At 40.1% G+C, this 23,397-nt stretch overlaps 4 protein-coding genes across 4 annotated transcripts in view; 2 read left to right on the top strand and 2 right to left on the bottom strand.

The window, feature by feature from the left end:
• LOC134796416 (trifunctional purine biosynthetic protein adenosine-3) overlaps positions 1 to 17,913 on the top strand; it is a 47,561-nt gene extending 29,648 nt beyond the window's left edge. Inside the window, exons 8-24 of the mRNA XM_063768619.1 lie at positions 846 to 1,062; positions 1,562 to 1,760; positions 3,098 to 3,305; positions 3,643 to 3,890; positions 4,377 to 4,523; positions 5,599 to 5,764; positions 6,374 to 6,458; positions 6,726 to 6,972; positions 8,130 to 8,245; positions 8,918 to 9,053; positions 9,549 to 9,727; positions 10,013 to 10,123; positions 10,286 to 10,429; positions 10,987 to 11,148; positions 13,580 to 13,713; positions 14,820 to 14,943; positions 15,487 to 17,913. Coding sequence (XP_063624689.1) covers positions 846 to 1,062; positions 1,562 to 1,760; positions 3,098 to 3,305; positions 3,643 to 3,890; positions 4,377 to 4,523; positions 5,599 to 5,764; positions 6,374 to 6,458; positions 6,726 to 6,972; positions 8,130 to 8,245; positions 8,918 to 9,053; positions 9,549 to 9,727; positions 10,013 to 10,123; positions 10,286 to 10,429; positions 10,987 to 11,148; positions 13,580 to 13,713; positions 14,820 to 14,943; positions 15,487 to 15,675 — 2,812 coding nt within the window. The 3' untranslated portion in view covers positions 15,676 to 17,913. The remainder of the gene's footprint in view (positions 1 to 845; positions 1,063 to 1,561; positions 1,761 to 3,097; positions 3,306 to 3,642; positions 3,891 to 4,376; positions 4,524 to 5,598; positions 5,765 to 6,373; positions 6,459 to 6,725; positions 6,973 to 8,129; positions 8,246 to 8,917; positions 9,054 to 9,548; positions 9,728 to 10,012; positions 10,124 to 10,285; positions 10,430 to 10,986; positions 11,149 to 13,579; positions 13,714 to 14,819; positions 14,944 to 15,486) is intronic.
• Positions 1 to 23,397, bottom strand: part of LOC134796347 (ESF1 homolog) — a 328,393-nt gene that overhangs the window by 264,108 nt on the left and 40,888 nt on the right. The gene's annotated exons all lie outside the window — the stretch shown is intronic.
• Positions 18,408 to 22,044, bottom strand: LOC134796383 (dnaJ homolog subfamily C member 28). The gene is made up of 5 exons (XM_063768570.1): positions 21,835 to 22,044; positions 21,535 to 21,753; positions 20,549 to 20,725; positions 19,394 to 19,570; positions 18,408 to 18,984 (listed from the first exon to the last, which is right to left on the bottom strand). The coding sequence occupies exons 1-5, from the start codon at positions 21,937 to 21,939 to the stop codon at positions 18,547 to 18,549; spliced, it is 1,116 nt and encodes a 371-aa protein (XP_063624640.1). The 5' UTR covers positions 21,940 to 22,044; the 3' UTR covers positions 18,408 to 18,546.
• Positions 22,419 to 23,397, top strand: part of LOC134796420 (ankyrin repeat domain-containing protein 13B) — a 32,135-nt gene continuing 31,156 nt past the window's right edge. Inside the window, exon 1 of the mRNA XM_063768624.1 lies at positions 22,419 to 22,680. Within this exon, the coding sequence (XP_063624694.1) occupies positions 22,579 to 22,680 (102 nt within the window). The 5' untranslated portion in view covers positions 22,419 to 22,578. The remainder of the gene's footprint in view (positions 22,681 to 23,397) is intronic.

The following is a 23,397-nucleotide window of genomic DNA, read 5'->3' as shown; positions in this document are numbered from 1 at the left end:
GGTTAAACGTGCTTCAAGATAAATTCTCCATTCACTGCACACTACCACATTAGTTTACTGTATAATAGGCTATCGATATTACACTTTAAACAATATTAATGAGCAAAAAACAAAGCAATTGATCCCGACGCGTGCCATCAAGATGGCGCTCGAACCGGAAGTCCTCTGTCGTCAATAATAGCGCAGAATCGAAGATAAGCGAAATGTCAATTTTGACGTTTACGTTTTGTTTTTGTTGCGTTCCGATATTTACCAATTTAATAAGGGTTAAAAATCCACAGATTATAATTGACTAGCTTTTGCCCGCGACATCGTCTGCGTGGAATTACTTAGTAATTTGGGTAGCTTATTTTCTATCCAAAATGCTTTTTAGTAATTCCCCGTACAGACTTCCATCTACTTTTCAATCCCTAAAGGGTTGACTAATAGGGAATATTACTCAAAACTCTGCGTCGAGGGCGTCACCAGCATACTCACAGGGCCTACCGCGAAATACGAAAATCGAAATCGGTTCAGCGGTTATTGATTCCCCATACAATCCCCTCACCCCCCTTTTTCACCCCCTCATGGGGTGATTTTTCGGGGTAAAAACTATCATATGTCCTTTCCCGGGACATGAACAGGTAACTCTACTGTCAGAAACCCAAAAAAAAGTTTGTAGTCTATTGTTGATGTTTGTGTCATGTATTTTTTGACGATTGCAGCGCCATCTGCGTTAAGCTTTGCGCGTTTATCATCACTGCCAGGGGACGATTCGCATATTTTTGTCGGTCAGGATAGAGGATTTGTTAACTAACATACCACGTAATAAACGACCCGTTTCTAATTAAACATTTTCTTTCCAGAATCAACGGTCTCTCCTACCTCCAAGCCGGTGTCGACATCGATGCCGCAGCGTTGCTAGTGCGCAAGATCGAGCCTCTAGCCACTGGGACGCATCGCCGCGGCGTCCTAGGCCGGCTGGGGTGCTTCAGTGGGCTGTTCCAGCTCGCGGCCATGGACCCGCTGCTTAGGGATCCCGTGCTGGTGCAGGGGACTGATGGAGTCGGAACTAAGCTTAAGGTATCTTCACTAGCCTTATATCGACCAGGGTATGGACCGTGATTACATACCTTCCCACCCCCCCCGATTCCCAGTCGATATCAGTCTAGTGAAACTAACCGTGAATTATTACTTACACCATGAAACCACCAATCCCGGCAAAGACCTGGAAACCAAAGTAATATGCACCTACTAGACACATCCCATATAATAGCTACTATCCGCAAGGAGCAACCGGCCGCCCGTATTTCTAGCGAGGACCGATTGACTCACACAAATGATACAACTAGAAAAAAAAAACCGTGAATTATTCAAGACTGTTAAGGTATCTTGTCTCCACATATTGTGTCCACATGTTGGGCCTAACTTGGCGTGTCCAAACGCAGATACGACGGAATGAGATCGCTATAATACTTGCTCCCTCTAACGCATGCCTGCATCCTGTGGTACTCGACCATTTGGCCAATTATGGTTTTAGAAATGCAGTCAATATTTAAACAGTTTTTTTCGTTTTCAACAGATAGCGGAAATCATGAAGAAGTATGACACGATCGGCCAAGACCTGGTCGCTATGTGCGTGAACGACATCCTCTGCGCTGGAGCGGAACCCTTCGCGTTCCTAGACTACATGGCATGTGGAAGACTACAAGTTGATGTGGCAACGACCATTGTCAGCGGCATCGCTGATGCCTGTATACAGTCCGGCTGCGCGCTGCTGGGTAAGTTTCTTCATTTTTTATAACAGTAATAACAGGTGGCAGAAACCATGAAGAAATATGACACGATCGGCCAAGACCTGGTCGCTATGTGCGTGAACGACATCCTCTGCGCTGGAGCAGAGCCCTTCGCGTTCCTAGACTACATGGCATGTGGAAGACTACAAGTTGATGTGGCAACGACCATTGTCAGCGGCATCGCTGATGCCTGTATACAGTCCGGCTGCGCGCTGCTGGGTAAGTTTCTTCTGTTTTCATAACAGTAATAACAGGTAGCAGTTACCATGAAGAAATATGACAGAGTCGGCCAAGACATGGTCGCTATGTGTGTGAACGACATCCTCTGCGCTGGAGCAGAGCCCTTCGCGTTCCTAGACTACATGGCATGTGGAAGACTACAAGTTGATGTGGCAACAACCATTGTCAGCGGCATCGCTGATGCCTGTATACAGTCCGGCTGCGCGCTGCTGGGTAAGTTTCTTCTGTTTTCATAACAGTAATAACAGGTGGCAGAAACCATGAAGAAATATGACAGAGTCGGCCAAGACATGGTCGCTATGTGTGTGAACGACATCCTCTGCGCTGGAGCGGAACCCTTCGCGTTCCTAGACTACATGGCATGTGGAAGACTACAAGTTGATGTGGCAATGACCATTGTCAGCGGCATCGCTGATGCCTGTATACAGTCCGGCTGCGCGCTGCTGGGTAAGTTTCTTCATTTTTCATAACAGTAATAACAGGTGGCAGAAACCATGAAGAAATGTGACACGATCGGCCAAGACCTGGTCGCTATGTGCGTGAACGACATCCTCTGCGCTGGAGCGGAGCCCTTCGCGTTCCTAGACTACATGGCATGTGGAAGGCTACAAGTTGATGTGGCAACGACCATTGTCAGCGGCATCGCTGATGCCTGTATACAGTCCGGCTGCGCGCTGCTGGGCAAGTTTATTCATTTTTTATAACAGTAATAACAGGTGGCAGAAACCATGAAGAAATATGACAGAGTCGGCCAAGACATGGTCGCTATGTGTGTGAACGACATCCTCTGCGCTGGAGCGGAACCCTTCGTGTACCTAGACTACATGGCATGTGGAAGACTACAAGTTGATGTGGCATCGAATGAACGACCATTGTCAGCGGCATCGCCGATGCCTGCATTCAGTCCGGCTGACATGAGCGCTGCTAGGTAAGTTTCTTCTCATTTCATAATTAGGTAGGGATTTTCTTCTTTCCTTTATAACAGGTATACCTCTCGCGACGAATGATGGTCCCTATGAAATTTTGCGAAGTATTAGTATATGTAGCACATGGATCCTTCTAATCCTCAATGTTTTCCTCAGGCGGTGAAACCGCAGAGATGCCCACAATGTACGACATCGGGAAATACGACCTGGCCGGCTTCGCAGTAGGAGTCGTCGACAACCACAAACAACTGCCTCGCACCAGAGAGATCAGAGCCGGCGATGTTGTGCTCGCCCTGGCGTCCACTGGCGTGCACAGCAACGGGTACAGCTTGGTGCAGAAGATCATGTCGGAGACTGGGCACAGGTGTGTACACGAAAATGGAGCCAATCTCTCTCACATTAAGGCTTGATTCATTTTTTGTGGAAAACCACTGGCGATTTCGCTGTAAGAGTGGTGGACAACCACAAACTGCCTCGCATTAGATTTGACACAGGTGTGTACCTACATAATTATAGACACAATTTTATTGATTGGGATTAGGAAAGTGTAGGTATTATATACCAGTTGAGAAAACTAGCTCACACACAAGTCAGTTGATGTGAAGTCTGCATTGAACTAAGTTGTTTCGATGGTTTATATCTTGTATCGGTATTTGTATGTCCTTTTTCATTTCCTCTCTCTAAAACTGTTAAATCCGCAGCTACTTCGAGAAAGCGCCATTCAGCACCGCCAACAAAACCTTCGGCGAGGAGTTCCTCGCACCGACCGGGTTGTACGTGAACGCGCTCCTCCCGGCCGTCAAGAAAGGCTCCATCAAGGCCATGGCCCACATTACTGGCGGAGGCCTGCTTGAGAACATACCGAGGGTGCTGCCAGCTGGGGTCAAGGTCGTGATTGATGCTTTGAAGTTCAAGATCAAACCTATCTTCGGATGGTTACAGGCTAAGGGTGAGTTTCCTGACCTGATATATGTAAACAGATAACAGTTTAAAGTTTAAACTTAAAGCTTTCAGGCATGGATTGTTTTGTCTTAAAGAGTTAACATTATGTTCACTTTATCGTAACAGTACATAGTATCTGTTCGGATCGGAAAGAGAAGAATCGTGGAATGTATTGGGCTCCATACATTCCACGACTCTTCTCTTTCCGCACAGACTACAATCGGTATCAAATAGATATTTAGTGACGTTCAAAGTGGCCAAGTATATCGTAATACATCTTTATAACCATGGAAATCAAGACGTGTTCCGAATTATTTGGCTACTTTGGCCGTCACAATCTACTTGATTTGATACTGACTGCTGTACGAGTTAGGGATTTCAGGTGTTTTTCATAAAAACAGATTATGAAATTTTAACGATTTTGCAAACGAGGGTCTTTTATTGTGCGCTCCACATTACATGATGTTAATAAACTCATGTTTCTCACTATCAGGTGGCGTCTCTGACTTCGAAATGCTACGTACGTTCAACTGCGGAGTGGGGATGGCGGTGATCGTAGACCCGGTGTGTCTCAACGAGGTTCTAGCCTCCGTGCCCGAGATTCAGGTCATCGGCACCGTGCAGAACCTGGGCAAGGAAGGTAAGCTCATTGCTTACTACATAGTTGGATATGTCTTTACCGTATTCAATTCCAACTCATTTTTTTCAGTTCAATTCAGTGCAAACTGAGTCTATCCGTGATTCATTCCGTTTGTTAAATCATTTGATGAAAAATACACACTATTTATTCCCGTGTTTGTCAAAAGAAAATTGACGTCAAAAAAGTAGAACGTGACCTTATTTATTAAGTCTGTCTACCTTTTTACACACTTTTATTTAGCGTCACTGCGTATATACCTATATCTCTTTCACTCTTTGTATCTATTAGGGATGTACCGACTAGTCGCCGACTAGTCGGGAAAGCCGACTATCCCGCCTCATTTGTAGTCGGTGATTAGTCGGCGACTAGTCGGCAAAAATGGCCGATTAGTCGGCACTTTATAAGTGACAGAAAAACAGGGCAAAAATAAATAAACAGCAAATATTTACCATAAGCTTTTCACCTATTTTACCCAAATTCCTATTTAGGGTGTGTACGAAAACTTTTGTCGAATTATTGACCGTGTTAGGATTATTCTATTTTTCAGCGTTACTATTTATGCCTAATTATGATGAATAGCGCGACAAAAGGGGTAAAACGATTGTTTTTTAAGTGCATCCGAATTATACGAAATTAATGATCTGGCCGACTATAAGCCGACTAGTCGGCCGACTAATCGGCCATCCGAGCGCCGATTAGTCGGCTAGTCGGCTACATAGTCGGCTAGTCGGCTACATAGTCGGTACATCACTAGTCTCTATATATGGTGCTTCAAATCTTGTAACATAAATTTGAACCACTTCCTGGTGTCTCATTGAGCTGAAATTTCGCATTCTTCCGTATTTCCGATGACAATGCAATAATATGCTAACATGGAGCTGATCTGATGATGCAGTCGAAAGATAGCCACAGGAAATCTTCGTAGGGAAATCACAAACACATTGGGTTTAGGCTTATTTGAAAGGTCTCGAGACGTACTTGATAAACATGCAAAGGAGAGAAAGTACAGTCGGCAATAAAAGTGTGTATCAAATTTTTATTTAGACTTTTAAGTATGTAACAGTTTTGTCGGCAGGCGGACACCAGGTCGTGGTGGAGAACTTCAAGGAAGCCATGGCGCCGCTCACCGAGCCGTTCGGAGGCGCGCAGAGCCAGGGCTTCAAGTCGCTCTCGTACAAGGACAGCGGCGTCGACATCGAGGCGGGAGACTCGCTCGTGTCGCTCATCAAGCCCCTCGCTAGGTAAGAACAGGGAAAATAGAAAGTTCGTTACCTACCTCTCTATCACTCTTCTCTTGTTTATTCGATAACGGAATTTCGATTTACGTTACGCGGTAGGCCCTCTGTAAACAAACCGCCATATGCATCAATGTCATATTTATTAATAACAAATTATCTGTGATAACTTCTCAAAAAACTGTTTATAGTAAGTAAAAGTTACTCTATGGTTTATGATAAGTGCTAGTGCTGCACTCTGGATCTATGCTATGGTTTACGATAAGTGCTAGTTCTGGAGGCAGAATATTGCAGTAATGCTCTGGTTTCCTAGGATAGCGGTGCCGTCATATAGCGGCCGTCTCCATACAAATACTACGACATCCATATTTAACCGTATTATTTAGTATGGAGACGGCCGCTATATGACGGCACCGCTATCCTAGGAAAACCGATCTTAATACCCTCTATTTATTTGATAAACGTGTATTTTTGACAACCAGAACTAATGTTGAATCTTGATGATTGATAAAAATATTTCTAAAAATACCTACATCGTCGTTTACATAGCACTGCATTTACCATACCTTATGATTTTTTTACCGGTCGATAATAAAGATGATACTTGTAACGCAGGTCCACATCTCGTTCGGGTGTATTGGGCGGTCTCGGTGGTTTTGGAGGTTGCTTCCAGTTGAAAGCTATCGACCAGGAATACAAGGTAATTTATCGTATGGTTTTTGGTGATGAATCAAAATTTGTGGCTTCAAGTCCCGTCATTTAGCTTTAATTCTCAAACTTCCCCTTATTCATAAAACTTAGCACACTTCTGTTAAATTTTGTCTCTTTGCAACAAGCACAAATGCCTAAAATACGGACAGGACAAACGATGATCGTTTTACAGAACTGACAGAACTTGACAGAACTTTGAAGAATAAGCATTTTATATTTGACAGTACTTTATCAATACCCTTATTGTTTATCCCAGGACCCAGTCCTCGTCCTGGCTTCCGACGGCGTAGGCACCAAGCTACAGATCGCCCAGAAGATCAACCAACACAACACCATTGGCATCGATCTGGTGGCCATGTGTGTTAACGACATTCTCTGCAACGGCGCCAGTCCTCTTACGTTCCTTGATTACTTCGCTTGTGGGCGACTAGATGTCAGTGTAGCGAGGGCTGTGGTGTCCGGAGTGGCTGAGGGTTGCAGGCAGGCACAGGCTGCGCTTATAGGTAAGTAGTATCATATAGGTATCATTCTTTAAATAAATATGTTAATGTTGGCTGGGTCGCCATGTGTGGCGACATTCTCTGCAACGGCGACAGTCCGCTTACGTTCCTTGATTACTTCGCTTGTCGGCGACTAGATGTCAGTGTAGCGAGGGCTGTGGTGTCCGGAGTGGCTGAGGGATGCAGGCAGGCACAGCCTGCGCTTATAGGTAAGTAGTATCATATAGGTATCATTCTTTAAATAAATATGTTAATGTTGGCTGGGTCGCCATGTGTGGTGACATTCTCTGCAACGGCGCCAGTCCGCTTACGTTCCTTGATTACTTCGCTTGTGGGCGACTAGATGTCAGTGTAGCGAGGGCTGTGGTGTCCGGAGTGGCTGAGGGATGCAGGCAGGCACAGGCTGCGCTTATAGGTAAGGAGTAATTACACCTTTTAACTATTGTTGTTACTACTAATTGAAGGGATGTTTACAAAAACAACATAACTGACTACACTGGTTGACACCTGAAACGATTAACAATGTTCTTAAAAAAGTGTCAACCGCTCTAAGCAGTTATGTTGTTTTTGTAAACATCCCTTCAATTAGACCTTTTAACTAACATTGTGGTTGGCGGGGTCGCCATGTGTGGCGATATACTCTGGCCAACGGCGCTAGTCCTCCTACGTTCCTTGATTACTTTGCTTGTGGAAGGTTGATGTTAGGGAAGGGTTGTGGTTTCCTAAGTGGCTCAGAGTTGTAGTCAGGCACAGGTTGCGCTTATAGGTAACTACTTATTAAACTTATTTTTAACAGTTTTAATTATAATTATTATTGGCTGGGCAACGATATGCAACAGCGCCAGTCCACTAACTTTCCTATGTATTTCGCTGATGGACTAACTAGTGAATGTAAGTTAAAAATTCGTTTACAATTACATACATAAATGAAATACCTTTGCGCGAGAGAAATTATTAGCTAAAGTCTATTTTTTTATTCGGTAGACTGAAATGATATTTCACAGTATGAACATCATCTGTCATTTCATACTATGAAATGTCATTTTAGTCTACCGAATAAAAAAATAGACTTTATCTGTACTTACTAATCAGACGTTTTTTAAAATATTTTAGAAGGAAATACTAGCTAGCTCATTTTGTATTTATTTCTCTTCTCGCAGGCGGTGAAACTGCAGAGATGCCTGGAATGTACGATGCTGGAGTATACGACATTGCGGGCTTCGCGCTTGGTGTTGTTGAGAGGAGCCACATCCTGCCAAAGATACAGGAGATCACGGTAAGCATTAAGTTTAGGGCAGTTATATGTTAAAGTGAAAAATCCTGAAAAGCCCAGAAAAAGTCTAGAAATCAAACGAATACCTTGACATTTTCATGCAATCGACTACTTATAGTCAATTGACGGGCGGCAAGATATCATTATTAAAGGCCGATTCACAGCTTGCGTAATGTAGCTCCACTCCCTTTGCAGCACATTGCTTGCGTCGCGTAGGTACTCATCAGTCTCGTCACCGAATGCAGGCCGCAAATATTTAGCGATGTATTACGTAGGGAGTCGGAGACTGCATACGAATCCGATGTGGATCATTAATCTTGTATTCGCTTTATGTGTTATTTGTATTGATTGGTGTGTTGTCTGAATAAATTATTTCTATTCTAATCTATACTCTGTATCTTTAGGTATTTAAATTAACGTAAACAAACAATTTGTACATTTTCAGGTAGTCATAACATTTATTGATTAACCAACTAAATATAAAACCACCTGGATCTGTCACTGAATGACCTGACTTTAACTTACATGATTTGATCATGTAAGAAGCCATTTGAGGGTAGATTTTATTTACTTTTATTTAAATACCTAAAGATAAAGAGAAGATAAATATTGGAACTGTAAACTTTAATATGGTTGAATTTACGCTTAGCAGCTTACTTGATTGTTTGCATACAGGTCGGTGACACGATCATCGGTCTGCCCTCGAACGGAGTTCACAGCAACGGCTTCAGTTTGATTCACAAACTTGTGAAGAAGGCCGGCTTGACGCTCAGCGACAAGGCGCCTTTCAGCAAGGAAGGATTGACTTTAGGTGAGCTTGAGTACCATTGAACACACGTGTAAAATAGAATAATGAATTATACTGACTGTTCCACTAGATATCACAAAGTATTTAAAGTACAGTCAAAGATTTATTAATTGTTTGTTAATTGTGTGTAATGAATGAGGAAAGTCTAAGACAATTTAGTAATTCGAAATTGACAACTAAACGAGATGGCGCTCTACGGCTCCGTACATTATGCGGTAACTCCGATTGTCAAAATTTGACGTTTGACAATTCAGTGACCAGAAAACATGGTGCAATACAGCGCCATCTGTTTCAAATATCAAACTAGTGGGTACGTAGTTTATCTTAGACTTTATCTCTCTATTACAATCAATAACTCTTTGGTACACTTATTGACACGTCAAAATCTTTTTTAAAGACGTTTTCATCGTGTCACGGTCATGTTCAGGAAAACGAGGCGCTCTAGTAATACGAAGGCTTGCTTACCCACTTTCGCTAATTTAATATTCTCATCGACAGGCGAAGAGCTAATCAAACCGACACGCATCTACGTCCGCGCGGTACTCCCAGCTCTACAACGAGGACTAGTAAAGGCCGCGGCACACATCACAGGCGGAGGACTGATGGACAACATCCCCCGCGTCACGCCCGAGTGGGTGCGAGCGCGGCTCAACGCGCACTGGTGGAACGTGCACCCCGTAAGCTACCTTATTGTTGTATACGTAAGGTCGAATACGCTCAACACAAAGCTGATAACGCCGTATGGATTTTAAAAGGCGTATTTGTAGAACTTGCATCCCGCAACGCCGTGACGTAAGCCCTTTACTGCTATATACAGAAAATCATAGAAATTTGCATCACAGTCTCTGAGTGACGTGACCTTTATGACTTTTCCCGCTTTTCCGACTACCGCTAAAAGGTATTGTAAGCGATAGACTACAATATTAAGCATTAGGTTAAGTCTTACCACTATATTGTTGCAGGTTTTCGCATGGATCGCGGATGCCGGCTCGGTCTCCGACGAAGAAATGGTACGGACCTTCAATTGCGGCATCGGTATGGTCCTCATCGTCTCCCCCGAAGATCAAGCTGAGGTGAGATATATTTTGCACCTTGATTATAATGGTTATCAAGTATTCGACCCCGGACATTATGACATTGATATGCGCTGACGTTTGACAATCCGCTCTGTACACGCCTCCAAACACAATTGTTCTGTGGTACGGAAAATATTAACAATGTCAATTACCATACAGGTGATGAACATCACACGGGCGTATGGTGCCATGGTGATCGGCAGCATTCAAGCGCGGCCCGCGGGCGGGGCGCGCGTCATCGTCGATAACTTCGCCTCCGCACTCGACTTTACCCGGCGGATGCCCACTCTGCCCAGTAAAAAGGTAAGGTCTATAATAATGCTATAAGTGCTGCAAATTAGGTCATTTGGTACCATCGTGATGACAACATCCAAGCGCGGCCCGCGGGCGGAACGTGTGTAATGTTCGACAGCTTTGTCTTGGCGTTCTATTTTATCAGGTGGATGTCTACTTTGCCCAGCAAAAGGGTCATTCTATAACATGCTACAAGTGCTACAAATAGGTCATTCTGCAACAAACTTTACCAGGAGAATGCCAACTCTGCCCAGCAAGAAGGTAAGATCAATAACAATGATATAAATGCTGCAAATTCGGTCATTTGGCAATTTGACGGGCATGATGGGTTAAGCCGTCGATAACTTTGCCTCGGCGCTTGACTTTGCCAGAAGGATGCCCACTCTTCCCAGCAAGAAGGAAAGATCAATCAATAATAATGCTATAAGTGCTGCAAACTAGGACACTCAGCAACATGGTAATGAAGCATGTGAGCGCAGCCCACGGGTAAGGCGCTCCATCGTTGACAACTTTTCTTTATCAAACATGTTTGAACTATAAAATCCTCACAATAAAATCCTTTACAGGTGGCCGTACTAGTATCTGGTAACGGCAGCAACCTGCAAGCATTATTGGACACAACTCGCGACCCTACGCAGTGCATGTGTGCGAATATAGCCCTTGTGATCAGTAACAAGAAGGATGCTTTCGCTTTGAAGAGGGCGGAGAAGGCCGGAGTTCCTACGTTGGTAAGTTAAATTGTAGTGTTTATACCTTTGTAAACACTTTTGACAAAAAATTGTAATACAATAATACCTTAAGGCGCGGTGTGTAGTAAAATGCACTTTTTTGTCACCATATTTACAGACTTTTACAAGGATTTCATGCATTATTTTCTAGTATGTATAACTTCAGTCCTTGAACTACATTATTGCTTGTCAGAAACACGACAGCTCATTATTTTCTCGATAGAATCTTAAGTTGAAAACATGCCTAACACTGTCTTTATTTCCTTATGTTAGAAGTACTAGGACGAAAATGTATATGAAACTTACTTCAGTCGATAGCTTTTAAGTAAATCTTCATTATTGCTTGTCCTTTTATCGATACGTTAATTTTTTCATTCATCATTTGATGAATTCAACATTTTGCCTACTAAATTACACCCTACGCGGCAATACCTTGCGCCTATTCCTCACGCCAGTATGCCCGTGACCACTGTCAGCGTCGGACCTGTGCTAGTTTAGCGGACGTTTCATAAAATGGGTAATCACAGTATAAATATGCAAATATGTTATACACACAATGTTTTTCAACATACTTACGAAGAAAAGCAAAATAATTCTTAAATACGGTGACATTTCAGACATTCGTCCGTCATATTGTCATTTTATAACAAGTTGGGCAGCAAAGGCATACACCCATCTAACCAATCCGGAATTCAGTCACGATTGATAAATTGTGTAAACATATTTTAAAAGGCTATAAAATTAATCAAATTGAATAATTTAGACTGGTCACATTTTTGTAAAAATCGATTTCTACTGGCAAAACATATTACTTTTTGGCAACCGGGTTTTTTTAACCTAATTAGACCCCGCTGAATCCGAATTTGCCGGTTGCTTGATCGAATTCTTGACTGGAAGTGAGATATTTGATATTAAAGGTCCCTTTTTTTAGTTTTTCGTAAATAACTCGTAAACGGTGGCCAATATAAAAAAAAAACTAATAATCTACACAACATTTTCAATAAAAAAGATTCAGTACATTTTTAGCAGGGATCAATATTTAAAAAGATAATAAAGAGGGAAAGTTAATTATAATAAATTCTAAGGTTCCTTGTTTTTATTTTTTCGTTAATAATTTGAAAAGTATGACTCATAGCAAAAACAAATCTTACACATAAATAATAAACATAAAATTTCCTACAAGAAACATGTAGAACACTTTTCGCTAGGATCAATATTTAAAAAGACAAAGCAGCCGGTAAGTTAATTACAATCAATTTTAAAGTCCCTTTTTAGCTTTTTGTAAATAACTCGTAAACGGTGTCCCATAGCAAAATAGGTTTTTATGAATAAATAATCTACATAAAATTTCCTGCAAAAAACATCTGAACACTTTTCTCTAGGATCAATATTTAAAACGATATTAAAGGAAGTGACAGTTGAAATTTTCACAGATGATGTATTTCTGTTGCCGCTATAACAACAAATACTAAAAAGTACGGAACCCTCGGTGGGCTCGGTGGGCGAGTCCGACTCGCGCTTGTCCGGTTTTTAATTTCATTAAGTACTCATCAAAATTCGAATTTACTAATAAATATTATTCAATATTAATTGCCGAACTAAAAATCCCGGAACTGACAATTCAGAATACCGATGTCGTCAGAATAAGGACGTAGACGTGCTGCGCGGGCATGGTGCGGTGCGCCGCGCGGGGCGCCCGCCTGCCCGTTCTACCACTCGTCTGCTTCACCCCCTTGAAAACGTAAAACTCGAGTATAAGAGCGCCTTAACCCTTTGTAACACATAGATAAAATGTTATAAATGTAATCAACTACTTCGATTTAATAGGAAAATACATTATTTCTCACCATGCACGAAAGAAGCACTAGAAAATTATTGGAAAACCCTAGACCGCAGTTATTGACAAAACGTCAATTGATTACTTAATCGGAAAGGACTAACCTCGAGCCCCCTAATGTACAGTCACCACACGGGATTAATATGCCATTTAGGGTTCTAGCTAAATTGGAAATTCTGTACCGTAAGTATTAAACAACCAATTTAGCTAGGACCCTAAATGGCGCAACAATGGCGGAGCGTGATGGTACATATATACATTACGATGTACACTCCATAGATTTTCAACTTTGATAAAAACAAACAAAGTCGCATTTCTTTTGTCCCATTCGAACAAATGAAATTCAACCCAATTAAAAATACAAATAGATTTAAAATTCCCTTTTGTATGGTGCGCGGCACGAAGATAAAGAATAGATAACTTGACCGTGACGTCATAATCGTCACATGTCTGTATTTCATATAAACTCTGGTCTCGTCATCACATGGCAATCCTTTCTGTGGGACCTCGTGCTAAATTCGCACGCACGAGTTATCAAAATCGTTGCAGACTTATCTTGGTCTAACTCTACTAACATTTATAATAAATTTTCAGGTATTTAACCACAAAGACTACAAGTCTCGCGAAGAATTCGACCGCGCCATCACCGCGGCGCTAGAGGCACATAAAATAGACATCGTCTGTCTCGCCGGCTACATGAGGATACTGTCCAGCGAATTTGTGAAGAAGTAAGTTTAAGTAGCCGTCTATTCAGCTCAGGTGCAATGTGCGAATTGCGTAGCAAAGAGAATTTAGTATAAAGGCGTATACTTAGTCAAAAATAAATTTTGAAGTCACAGTAAATTTACTGCCATCCTTCGACACAAAATTAAAACTTTTAGAATGCTATTTGACTTTGAACCTTGTTATTTCACTGATATGTGTTAAATTTGATAAAAATCAAAAGGTGTCGCCATCTCAATACAAAGGCGTTTACCAAATTTAACACATATCAGTGAAAGAATAAGGATCAAAGTCAAATGGCGTTCTAAAAGTTTAATTCTGTGTCGAAAGATGGCAGTAAATTTACTGTGACTACAAAATTTACTTTGACAATATGCCTCTATTTTAAATTCTCTTTGTGCGTAGTGAACTGTAAACTCTGATGAACCTACATTGAAGACAAAAGTAGAAGAGAGTTCAGGTTTGAATGTGCTTAGTTGGATCATCATCATAATTTAGCGACCGCTTTAGTGAGTGATAACAGGCTGAAGATAATCATGGTGTCTAGCAGGTTTCATAAGCAAATTGTTCAGGGAGTAAGGGTCTCCCCTGATATATCGACGTACATTCGGCAAAATCCAATAGAAAAGCTTTATGTCCGCGCAATGAGAGCGAAAAAGCCGTCAACGCGTCGGCAGGCGCCGGCAGATACGAGCCGAGCCGAACGACGACAGGCGTGGCTCACTCCGCGATTTCGTTGCTTTGCTACAGGTAGCTAAAAGTACATCAATTCCACACCAATTTTGGTGGCTAGCCATAAGCCGCGCGTGGCGCTGTCGCCACCCAGCGGCCATATCTGTCCTGATCGTAACAGACGCGTTTTGTTATAGAGTGAGTCTGCTGTACCTAGTACTATTATTTATTCTGTGACGACGACTTTTTCGCTCTTATTGCGCAGACATAAAGCTTTTTCCTATCGGATTTTGCCGATTCCGCCTCGACATATTATTATGTTGGGGAACCCTAAGGTCACCATTATGCCAACCAGGAGTTTGAACTACTTGAGCTTGTCATAATACATATTTTGTTATGAATTACGATTGCTTCCACTAAAACATTTATTTTTGAACAGATGGAAAGGCAAGCTGGTTAACATTCACCCGTCACTACTGCCGCTACACCCCGGCCTGGGGGCGCAGAAACAGTGCCTGGAGGCCGGCGACCGCGAGAGCGGGTGCACGATACACTTCGTCGACGTAAGTACATGTACATACTAAATACAACTTTACTTAACCATAGAGGAAGGAATACTGACACACGTATGGACCTTTCATTAGTCACCTTTCTTTACATTCAAGCTGAAGCTGATCTCAACTGTTACAAGTAGTCGTGCCGTCTTGGATATACCATTGAGGCGCTAAATATGACCTTGAACAGGTGGCATGGATACCGGACAAAATGCGGTAGCTAATTTGTCAAATGCATAGTTACCACAAGTACTATTGCGGCTGGAGCGTTTCCTTAGAATCTTTTGCGGCTAGTACGGTCGAAAGTATTAATTTATGACCCATTTCGTACCTCGTCACAGTGACAATTAATATGAAAATCGCTAGAGACCTCATACTATTGTCACTGTGACAGAGGTACAAAATGAGTCATAAATTAAAACTTTCGACTGTACTATTACGGCTTTTGATTTTTCATAATGTTAAGAAGCTCTGGAACACCATCATGATACGATTACTACTCGAATATTTTCTTTACTGAAATAAAATGTTTATAAAAATCTTAATTTTCAGGAGGGCATGGACACAGGCCCCATCATCCTCCAAGAGCGCGTGCCCGTTCTCAAGGACGACACCGTGGAGACCCTCACGGAGCGCATCCACTCCGCAGAGCACCGCGCCTTCCCGCAGGCCCTCCGCCTGCTGACCACCGGCCGCGTCCGGCTCAGCCAGCAGGGCAACATCATGTGGTACTCTGGTTAGATACCTATGTAGTCCGTGACACATCGCTAGCTATATCTCAAATAGGCATATTTTTATATATCAATGTCGACGACACCACTGTGTGGTTTGTTTACGCTAAATAGCATTGGCAGAGCAATACTAAGACGCGAATATTAATGCAGAATATTTTTGGCACAATGTGGACAGCTAAGATGCGCTGCTTTAAGAGCCAACGGGAGTGGTCATTTCTCCATACAAACGTACTCCTCGTTTTCCTCCGTGGTTTTTGAAGCTAGAGCAATGATTTTTTCAACACATTAATATTGTCAATATCTGTGTCGGACCGTTTTGCTTTTTTTGATATTTTTGTTTTTTAAGGCGCTAGAGCCCTTCAAAAATGGCCAAAATGGCCTAATTGACTATGCCGCAATGAGAGGCGTGGCACTCAAAACTGATATCAATTAGCCAAAAAAGCAAAACGGTCCGACACAGATAATTTCATAATCATTTAGATTTCCAAATTTGGTTACGATTGGTTAAGTTTTGGAGGAGGAAACAGAGGAGTACGAAACCTCGATTTTTGAGATTTTTACGCAGGATTTTTCGCCTTGTCCTTATCGCACTACTTTTAGGTGCCGCTTCCGTTAGCGAGACGGGTATATTTACCTAAAATATTTAAAACTTAGCTCCTGTTTCGTCTTAAGCATCTTACTTATTCCTTTGTGTATGCTTTACCTATTATGACCACAAAACCTTTTCTTTAATAAGAAATTCAGCAAAGCCGCTGTGGATTTTCTATTCTTACAAGTATACCCATTTTAAGGCTCCTACATGCCGGCGGGCATGCTGCCAACAATGCTTCCATTGCCTGCCGGGCCTGATTATGCCGGCGGCATACATGCGCGGCAAAACCCCGGCGGCACAGTGTGTAGGAGCATTTATAAATATTTGTTACGTTAGTAATGTTTATGTTATGTTTTAGTATCTTTTTGATATCATCATCATATTACTCGTACAAGCTTAACACATTCACTGCCAAGAACACGTATGCGTGTTCATTTTGTACTGGAAACGGGGCGCCCGGCACCGAAAGCGTTAAAATCTGCTTTTATATTTTGTACATATTATCATCACAGTGCCATTTATTAAGTAACATTACAACGAATTATCTTCTTGCTCAGTGAGGGACCAATTAGTCTTAAATTGTATTTTTGTTACGTGGGACCAAACCTAGAATATTTTATTTCTTGTGATTTTACAAATACCTGTAAATTTGTAAGTAATTTATAGACTTATTATCTAAATGATATTGCGCTATATTTACATAAAACTTACGACATTTTTCTTCTGTAGTAAATCTGTATGTACTCTTTTTTGATATGACACCTAAATATTGACTATGGTGTAGATTTTTTGTGATACTTATTCACTCGTCACATTTACAAGTCTTATGTTTTATTGTGTGTACGCTTTGTTCAAGTTTATTGCTAGAATTATGTGTATTTGTTTTTGGGGCAAAATTCTTTTCGTTGTATTGTTTCTTGTCCCCAAAAAATGTGACGGAGTGGACCTTTTTGTATGGGGTGTAATTTAGGTTTAAATTTTTCTCAAGCGAATTATAATCTATGGCTAGAAAGACATGCAATAGCACTTTTTTGAAGTGAAAACTTCTTTAGCAGCGCTGTGCACTTTTTGTGATGGGGAAAAAATGTTAAACTCGCGAGAGCGTAAGACGTGACGTCACGTGTCATTGAGATTTTCTTTATTGATTTAAATGTCATCTAGTGAGTTTCACTCTAACTGGTATAATATAACTCGAGTACTAACAGTGATGTGCTTAGGGGTTTCAAGTAATGCGACGAAATAACGCTAGATGGCGTTAACCTCAATTATACATTGTGAAAACTTCTTTAGTGGCGCTGTGCAATGTCATTGAGTTTTCACTTTTGCCGGCACTCCCGGAGTGCAACTCGTTGTTTTTTTATTTGATAAAAGATAAAAATAGAAGCGTGGAGGAGTGGTCAACGAAACAACGAATAAGACAACGAAAAGAATTTTGACCCTTTTATAAATAATAGAGTTATTAAGCTAGCACTGTTTAATAATTTGCTATTTATGATTTCCAATCAGTTCTGTTATAGGTATTTTATTCACAGCATTTATGAATCGCTAATGAAGTTATAGTGTAGCGCTGTACTCAACAGTGATAATGATAAATGTATTGTTAAGGAAATTGTGTAGTTTAAAATATGTTAGTAATAAAACATTTTGCATTAATTTTGCTGTTTTTATTTAAAATATATCCCATTTTTATCACAGTTTGCTTTAGCTAGTTTACTACCGAGCAAATTCATACCATATTCATATTCTTAATTTTCTACCTTATTAAAGAGAAATAAGGTCTAAAATAGTATATTGGCTCAGTATATAATGTTAAAAGAGGATTAAATTATTTTTTGTTTATACCTCTTGATACAGCTACAAATAGTTTCAATCTAACCCGTTATTGGTTGATGCTTGTCTAGAATTATACATATTATTTGATCGTATCGATAATACGGGAATTACTTACATGCCAATCATTTTGTTAAACATAAGCAGAAAAAACTGTTCTAATATAACATTTTTATACTTCAAACAGAACCAGGGCTCGAACAATTCATGCGGATGACGTAAAAATGACGTAATCTTGCATACAGGCGATGTTTGCATTTAAACTTCCGTGTGACATTCGCACGAAGTAACAAAATTTGAAATCATCCTATGGTGTGGTTTGACGTCATACGCATGAATTGTTCGAGCCCTGCATAGAACATTAATACTTAGTTCAATATTATTGAATCTTGTTATTTATTATAATACGGTTTTTTCCAAATTACCCAAATGTACCTTTGTCCATATTCCGCTTAACTACCTATCTACATTTTTCTTAGATTTGAAATTGAATAAATCCCCTAATGCTTTAAAAAACACTCCAATAAAATCGTAGTCCGAGATATTAGAAACTTTAGTAACAGACTTTTCCTTCACTTTAGTATCTGGTTTAACTGAATGTACTCCACTCACCAAAACATCTTCGCAAATCTTGTCGAAATCTACATGGAATTTCTGATTATTTATCAAAGGGACTATTAAATTATACGTATTAATTTTAGTGTTGATTGATTTGGCTAGATCCCGGTTCGCTTCGCATATGCGGTCCCATTTTGGGAGGTCATGCTCTGATAGAGGGTAAGGGCCGAGGTAGCTCCTGTCTCGTTTTATCTCGTCTTTTAGGGCTTCTATGTCTTGGTCTATTTCTTTGTTCATCGTTATCCATTCTGGGACGAAACCGTTGTTTATTAGCACCTGGAAATTATTAAAAATTAGTAGATGTTTCTTAAAATGTGAGTGATTTGCATCATCTGTGCTTACTTATAGCAAATAAATATTTGATTGATTAATTGAGTATAATTTTATTGTATAATAATAAGTTTAGGTTATAGACACTTTGAATTAAACAGGTACGAAATGTTAAAAAGTGATTTCCGTATATTTTTATTTAAAAATCAAACAGAAACCGACGAAGAGGTTGATATTTGGTATTCTTGCAGGTAAAGAAGCAGGAATGATTCTTTCTAAAACCGGTTGGCACGCTAACTGGAATCGGAAGTGACATTGAGAATTTAATTCAATTGTTGAAAATATATTCCAACACATAGATTGTTAATCATTCATCTTTATTTGTAGTAGGTACCTAATTAGAATTAAAAGTCACCTCGTTCAACTTGTGCGTAGTAAAGTCGACGTAAGGATTCGTGTTCTGATCCTTCAAGGGCTTGCCAATACCGCTTAGCTTCTCGAACTCGCCCTTCGACATCGATTCTTGGATAAGGTCTTCCACTAGACGGTCGAAGCCGTATTTCGTTTTAATGTCGTGCTTTTTTCCGTAACCCTGCAAATAAGAAAATACTTAAGGGCCCATTAAATTTATGCTTTTTGAGGTAAGGAGAAAGGAATTTCTGACGGTGTATTACGAAAAAAATCTCCAAACTTTGATTACTGCCTCACATAGGATCATTAAGATCATTATAAAAACATAATTGCTAAAAAAAAACTGACACTAAACAAGACTGTCTATTAAATCTGTAATAGGGTATGTGACATTTTTTTTATGAATGGTATCAATCGATCAGGTTTGTTTTGAGGATCAAATGTCTGTATGGGACCCATTGTCTTAAAGCAATACAAAAGTCACAAATGATGGTCTGGCACCCGCCTTTACTGAAACGCTTCTCAGTGAATCAACTTTTTCTTGTCACTAGTTGCCATGGTTACGGTCTCCCGGGTCACTCTTAAAATACTAGTTATTTCGTATTTAAATGAACCAAACTTGAATTTTTTGGTAGTTATAAGGCCTTTCCATAATGGGACATCTACTAAGCACGTTTGTAGAACATGGTACAGCAGCTCTTCTAAGAAACTATGCTACTATTGTCTCCTGGCTGATGAGACAGAATAACTACAAGAAATAGTTGATCGACCCTTCTAACAAAATGACACTACATTGTGACGTCACCATGTAACATTAGAGGCCATTTCGAGGTATGGAAAACAAGGAAATTGCGATTTTGTCTGTGAGATATTGCGTTCATGTATATTGTTGGTATAAAATATTTTTTTTAATAAAATGTAAGGAATCGAATGGTACCATTATTTTTTTCCTATTTAGACTTCTTGTATTTTTTTATTATTCCCATATTATTATTTAAGTTTCCAATTTATTGTGATAAATTGCTCATTTTCTATCTATTTAACTAGATTTAGTTATACAATTCAACATGTGTCAACAACCCAATAGACTCTGGTGTTAAATTATTGTTAGTACTATTGTTACTATACTATTGTTGTTAGTACTTATACATGTACCAACCTGACCCTTCTTCATAAGTGTGTTCTCTGAAGCTACAGCTTTTGAGACCCGGTGCTCCATTACGTTGGATGCTGCCCGCTGAGCGCGGGCCTGTGTCCATTGCTTCTGTCTCTGGAATGGAGTGCCATAGCCTACGCCGTCAAAGCTCAGGTACTGTCGGTGCTGTGGCGCTGTATGCTGACAATTAGTAAATCAGTATTATTACCATACTTTTATTTAACTTTTTATAGGGCATGAGTGTTTGAAGACATAAATAACTAGCTTATAAAATCATCCTCTTGTATTTATTTCCAGTGCTGAATTCTAAGGAAGTGACAATGTAGTTAAAAGGAACCTGAGGGGCCATGAATTACCTATATCACCTGTTTCTATATTACGGGCTTGTACTAAGGAGATGCAGGTCATGTTATTTGATATTTATGTCTCTAATGGCATAAATAAGAGTGTTTTATCATTTTTGTAAATTAATTGTTCTCAGGATTCCCAGAAAATTTAGGTTATTCCTGCTCAGAATCACAAGCCCTATACTTCTAGAAGAATAAAAGTGCTCCAATTTATTTAAAAACACTACTTTTCTGAGGGCAGCAAGTCCTACCTATCATTAAAAAAATATGTAAGTAACCTCTAATATTCTAAGCGCTAGTGGCCTAGCGGTAAGAGTGTGCAACTTTCAATCCGGAGGTCGCGGGTTCAAACCCCGGCTCGTACCAATGAGTTTTTCGGAACTTATGTACGAAATATCATTTGATATCTGCCAGTCGCTTTTCGGTGAAGGAAAACATCGTGAGGAAACCGGACTAATGCCAATAAGGCCTAGTTTCCCCTCTGGGTTGGAAGGTCAGATGGCAGTCGCTTTCGTAAAAACTAGTGCCTACGTCAAATCATGGGATTAGTTGTCAAGCGGACCCCAGGCTCCCATGAGCCGTGGCAAAATGCCGGGATAACGCGAGGAAGAAGAACCTCTAAATTCTAGAAGATTAACTTACTCTAATATCATGAACTATTTTCTCCACATCTTCCTGGCTGCTTCTCCCGGTGTTGTGCTTGGTAAGTATACGGAACGCATTTTCAATGTCCACAAATTTCTCAATACAAGCTTCTGGTGAACCAGAGTCTGGGTGGTAGATTTTAGCTAAATCTAAAAACGCTGTTCGCACTACGTCTTGTTTAGAATTAACTGGGATTTTTAGGGTGTAGTAGCATTCCTGAAAACAGTAAGACGATAATTTTATTTAGTTTCTTAAGTTCAGGTACCAAACGTATTAAAATATTACGCGAAATATCACTTCGATTTGTGCGTCGGTCACTATTGTCAAAGTTCTGATTTGTGTTGATCCCAGTATATAAGTTAAGGGATCAAGTCTTGTCGATAAAAGCATGCTTTTGATCATTTTTTTTTACCAAAATACTGGCATTTTGTTTAGTGCAATGTTACGTAAAAATAAACATGGTTTGAGGCGAAAATATTTTGATTTCGATTGATAGGTATTGTCAATTTGACATTATGTCTTACTGTATCCAGTGAAATGACATTCATGCAAGTTAGCCACCATGAGGAAAATAAGGGAGCGTTTTAAATATGTATGATGTTGAGATATGCTGTGGATATGCTTCAGTGAATCCGTTTTTAGACAACGACTACCCAATTTACACTGGCTTGGTAGTAACAGCGTATACAGTTGTTTTTCACTAAAGTGCTATACTTGACGTAGCACTTGGCTGGAAACACTGGAAAGCTTTCCGTTTGTGTTTCAAGAACTCAGGAGCTTAATGTGTTTTGGACAGGTTTTGGAAACATTACCTACGTACTAATTTAGTGAAACTGTGGTGTGACTAACCCTATCTTGTCTGTGGTTTCAGTTGACGTTTCAGCGGGGGACCTATGGGGGACCCGTGTTGGGATTTCACTAGTATTTTCAATTAATTAGTTTACACAGCTTATTATTACTAATTAGATAGTGTTAGTGTCGTGTACTCCAACTTAAGGGTTCGGCCTTGTGTTTGTGTACAACATCAAATGTGTGGATACCATGGTTTTAACGGCTGAAGAAGTTAAACAACGCTATCCTCTACATTGGATGGTGTGGAACGATGATCATGAACATTTGAAGAGGCATTTAGAAGAAAATACGGTAAATTAACACTTTTATTGAATTTAAACCATTATTTGTCCGGCAGTTAAAGGGAAAATTAATCGTTGGCTTACATAATTTGTTCTATGGACCGGCAAATAAGTTTTACGAAAAAAACTTCTTACTGTAGTCAAACAAAGGCATATTCCAAGGCAATCAAAAGTCACTAAGTTTATTTTTTACTTTGTTGCAACAATGTACTTCTGTGTAATACAGTCAATATTATCTAAAATCCGGAAAGCAGGTATAAACTTTTTAGACTAGATACTTTCAAAATTCTATTAGTTTCTAGGTCACTTCTCTGTCCATCAAATTTTAGGTTTTATGCGGTCTCCGCACATTACTACCCTGGTAACCAATTTTGATATTATGGTTATATTTTAGTGCATATCTATCTTCATTACTTACTCCAGCAAATATTGTCAACTATTGTATAGGGTCATTGCGTCAGTTCACCATCCAGTGCCTGTTTCCGTCTACTTGGTGTAGTTGCCACAAAGAATTATGTATAATTTGAATATTATTATATAAGTTTTATTTCCATCACATCTGTTCTAAAATTGACTATTCTTTTGTTATTTTTTCATGATGTGTGATCCCTTAAGGGTAAAAGCCTCCTCTATCTTTTTCCATTTCTCTTTGTCTGCAGCATTATTCTCCCAAGTCTTTCCTGGAATTGCTATGATGTTGTCAACCCAATATATAGATATATATTCA

The sequence above is a fragment of the Cydia splendana genome, chromosome 13, assembly GCF_910591565.1.
Source record: "Cydia splendana chromosome 13, ilCydSple1.2, whole genome shotgun sequence".
Lineage (NCBI taxonomy): Eukaryota > Metazoa > Arthropoda > Insecta > Lepidoptera > Tortricidae > Cydia > Cydia splendana.
Note: the sequence above shows the minus strand (reverse complement) of the source record. Positions and strands in the feature narration are given on the sequence as shown.

What these genes read in the sequence shown, in the direction of transcription:
- LOC134796383 (XM_063768570.1), bottom strand. Translation starts at nt 21,939, where the DNA reads ATGATCAAAAGCATGCTTTTATCGACAAGACTTGATCCCTTAACTTAT. An exon ending in TGACCGACGCACAAATCGAA is followed by an intron (nt 21,754 to 21,834) that starts GTGATATTTCGC and finishes TACTGTTTTCAG; the next exon opens with GAATGCTACTACACCCTAAA. An exon ending in CTACGCACAAGTTGAACGAG is followed by an intron (nt 18,985 to 19,393) that starts GTGACTTTTAAT and finishes AATAATTTCCAG; the next exon opens with GTGCTAATAAACAACGGTTT.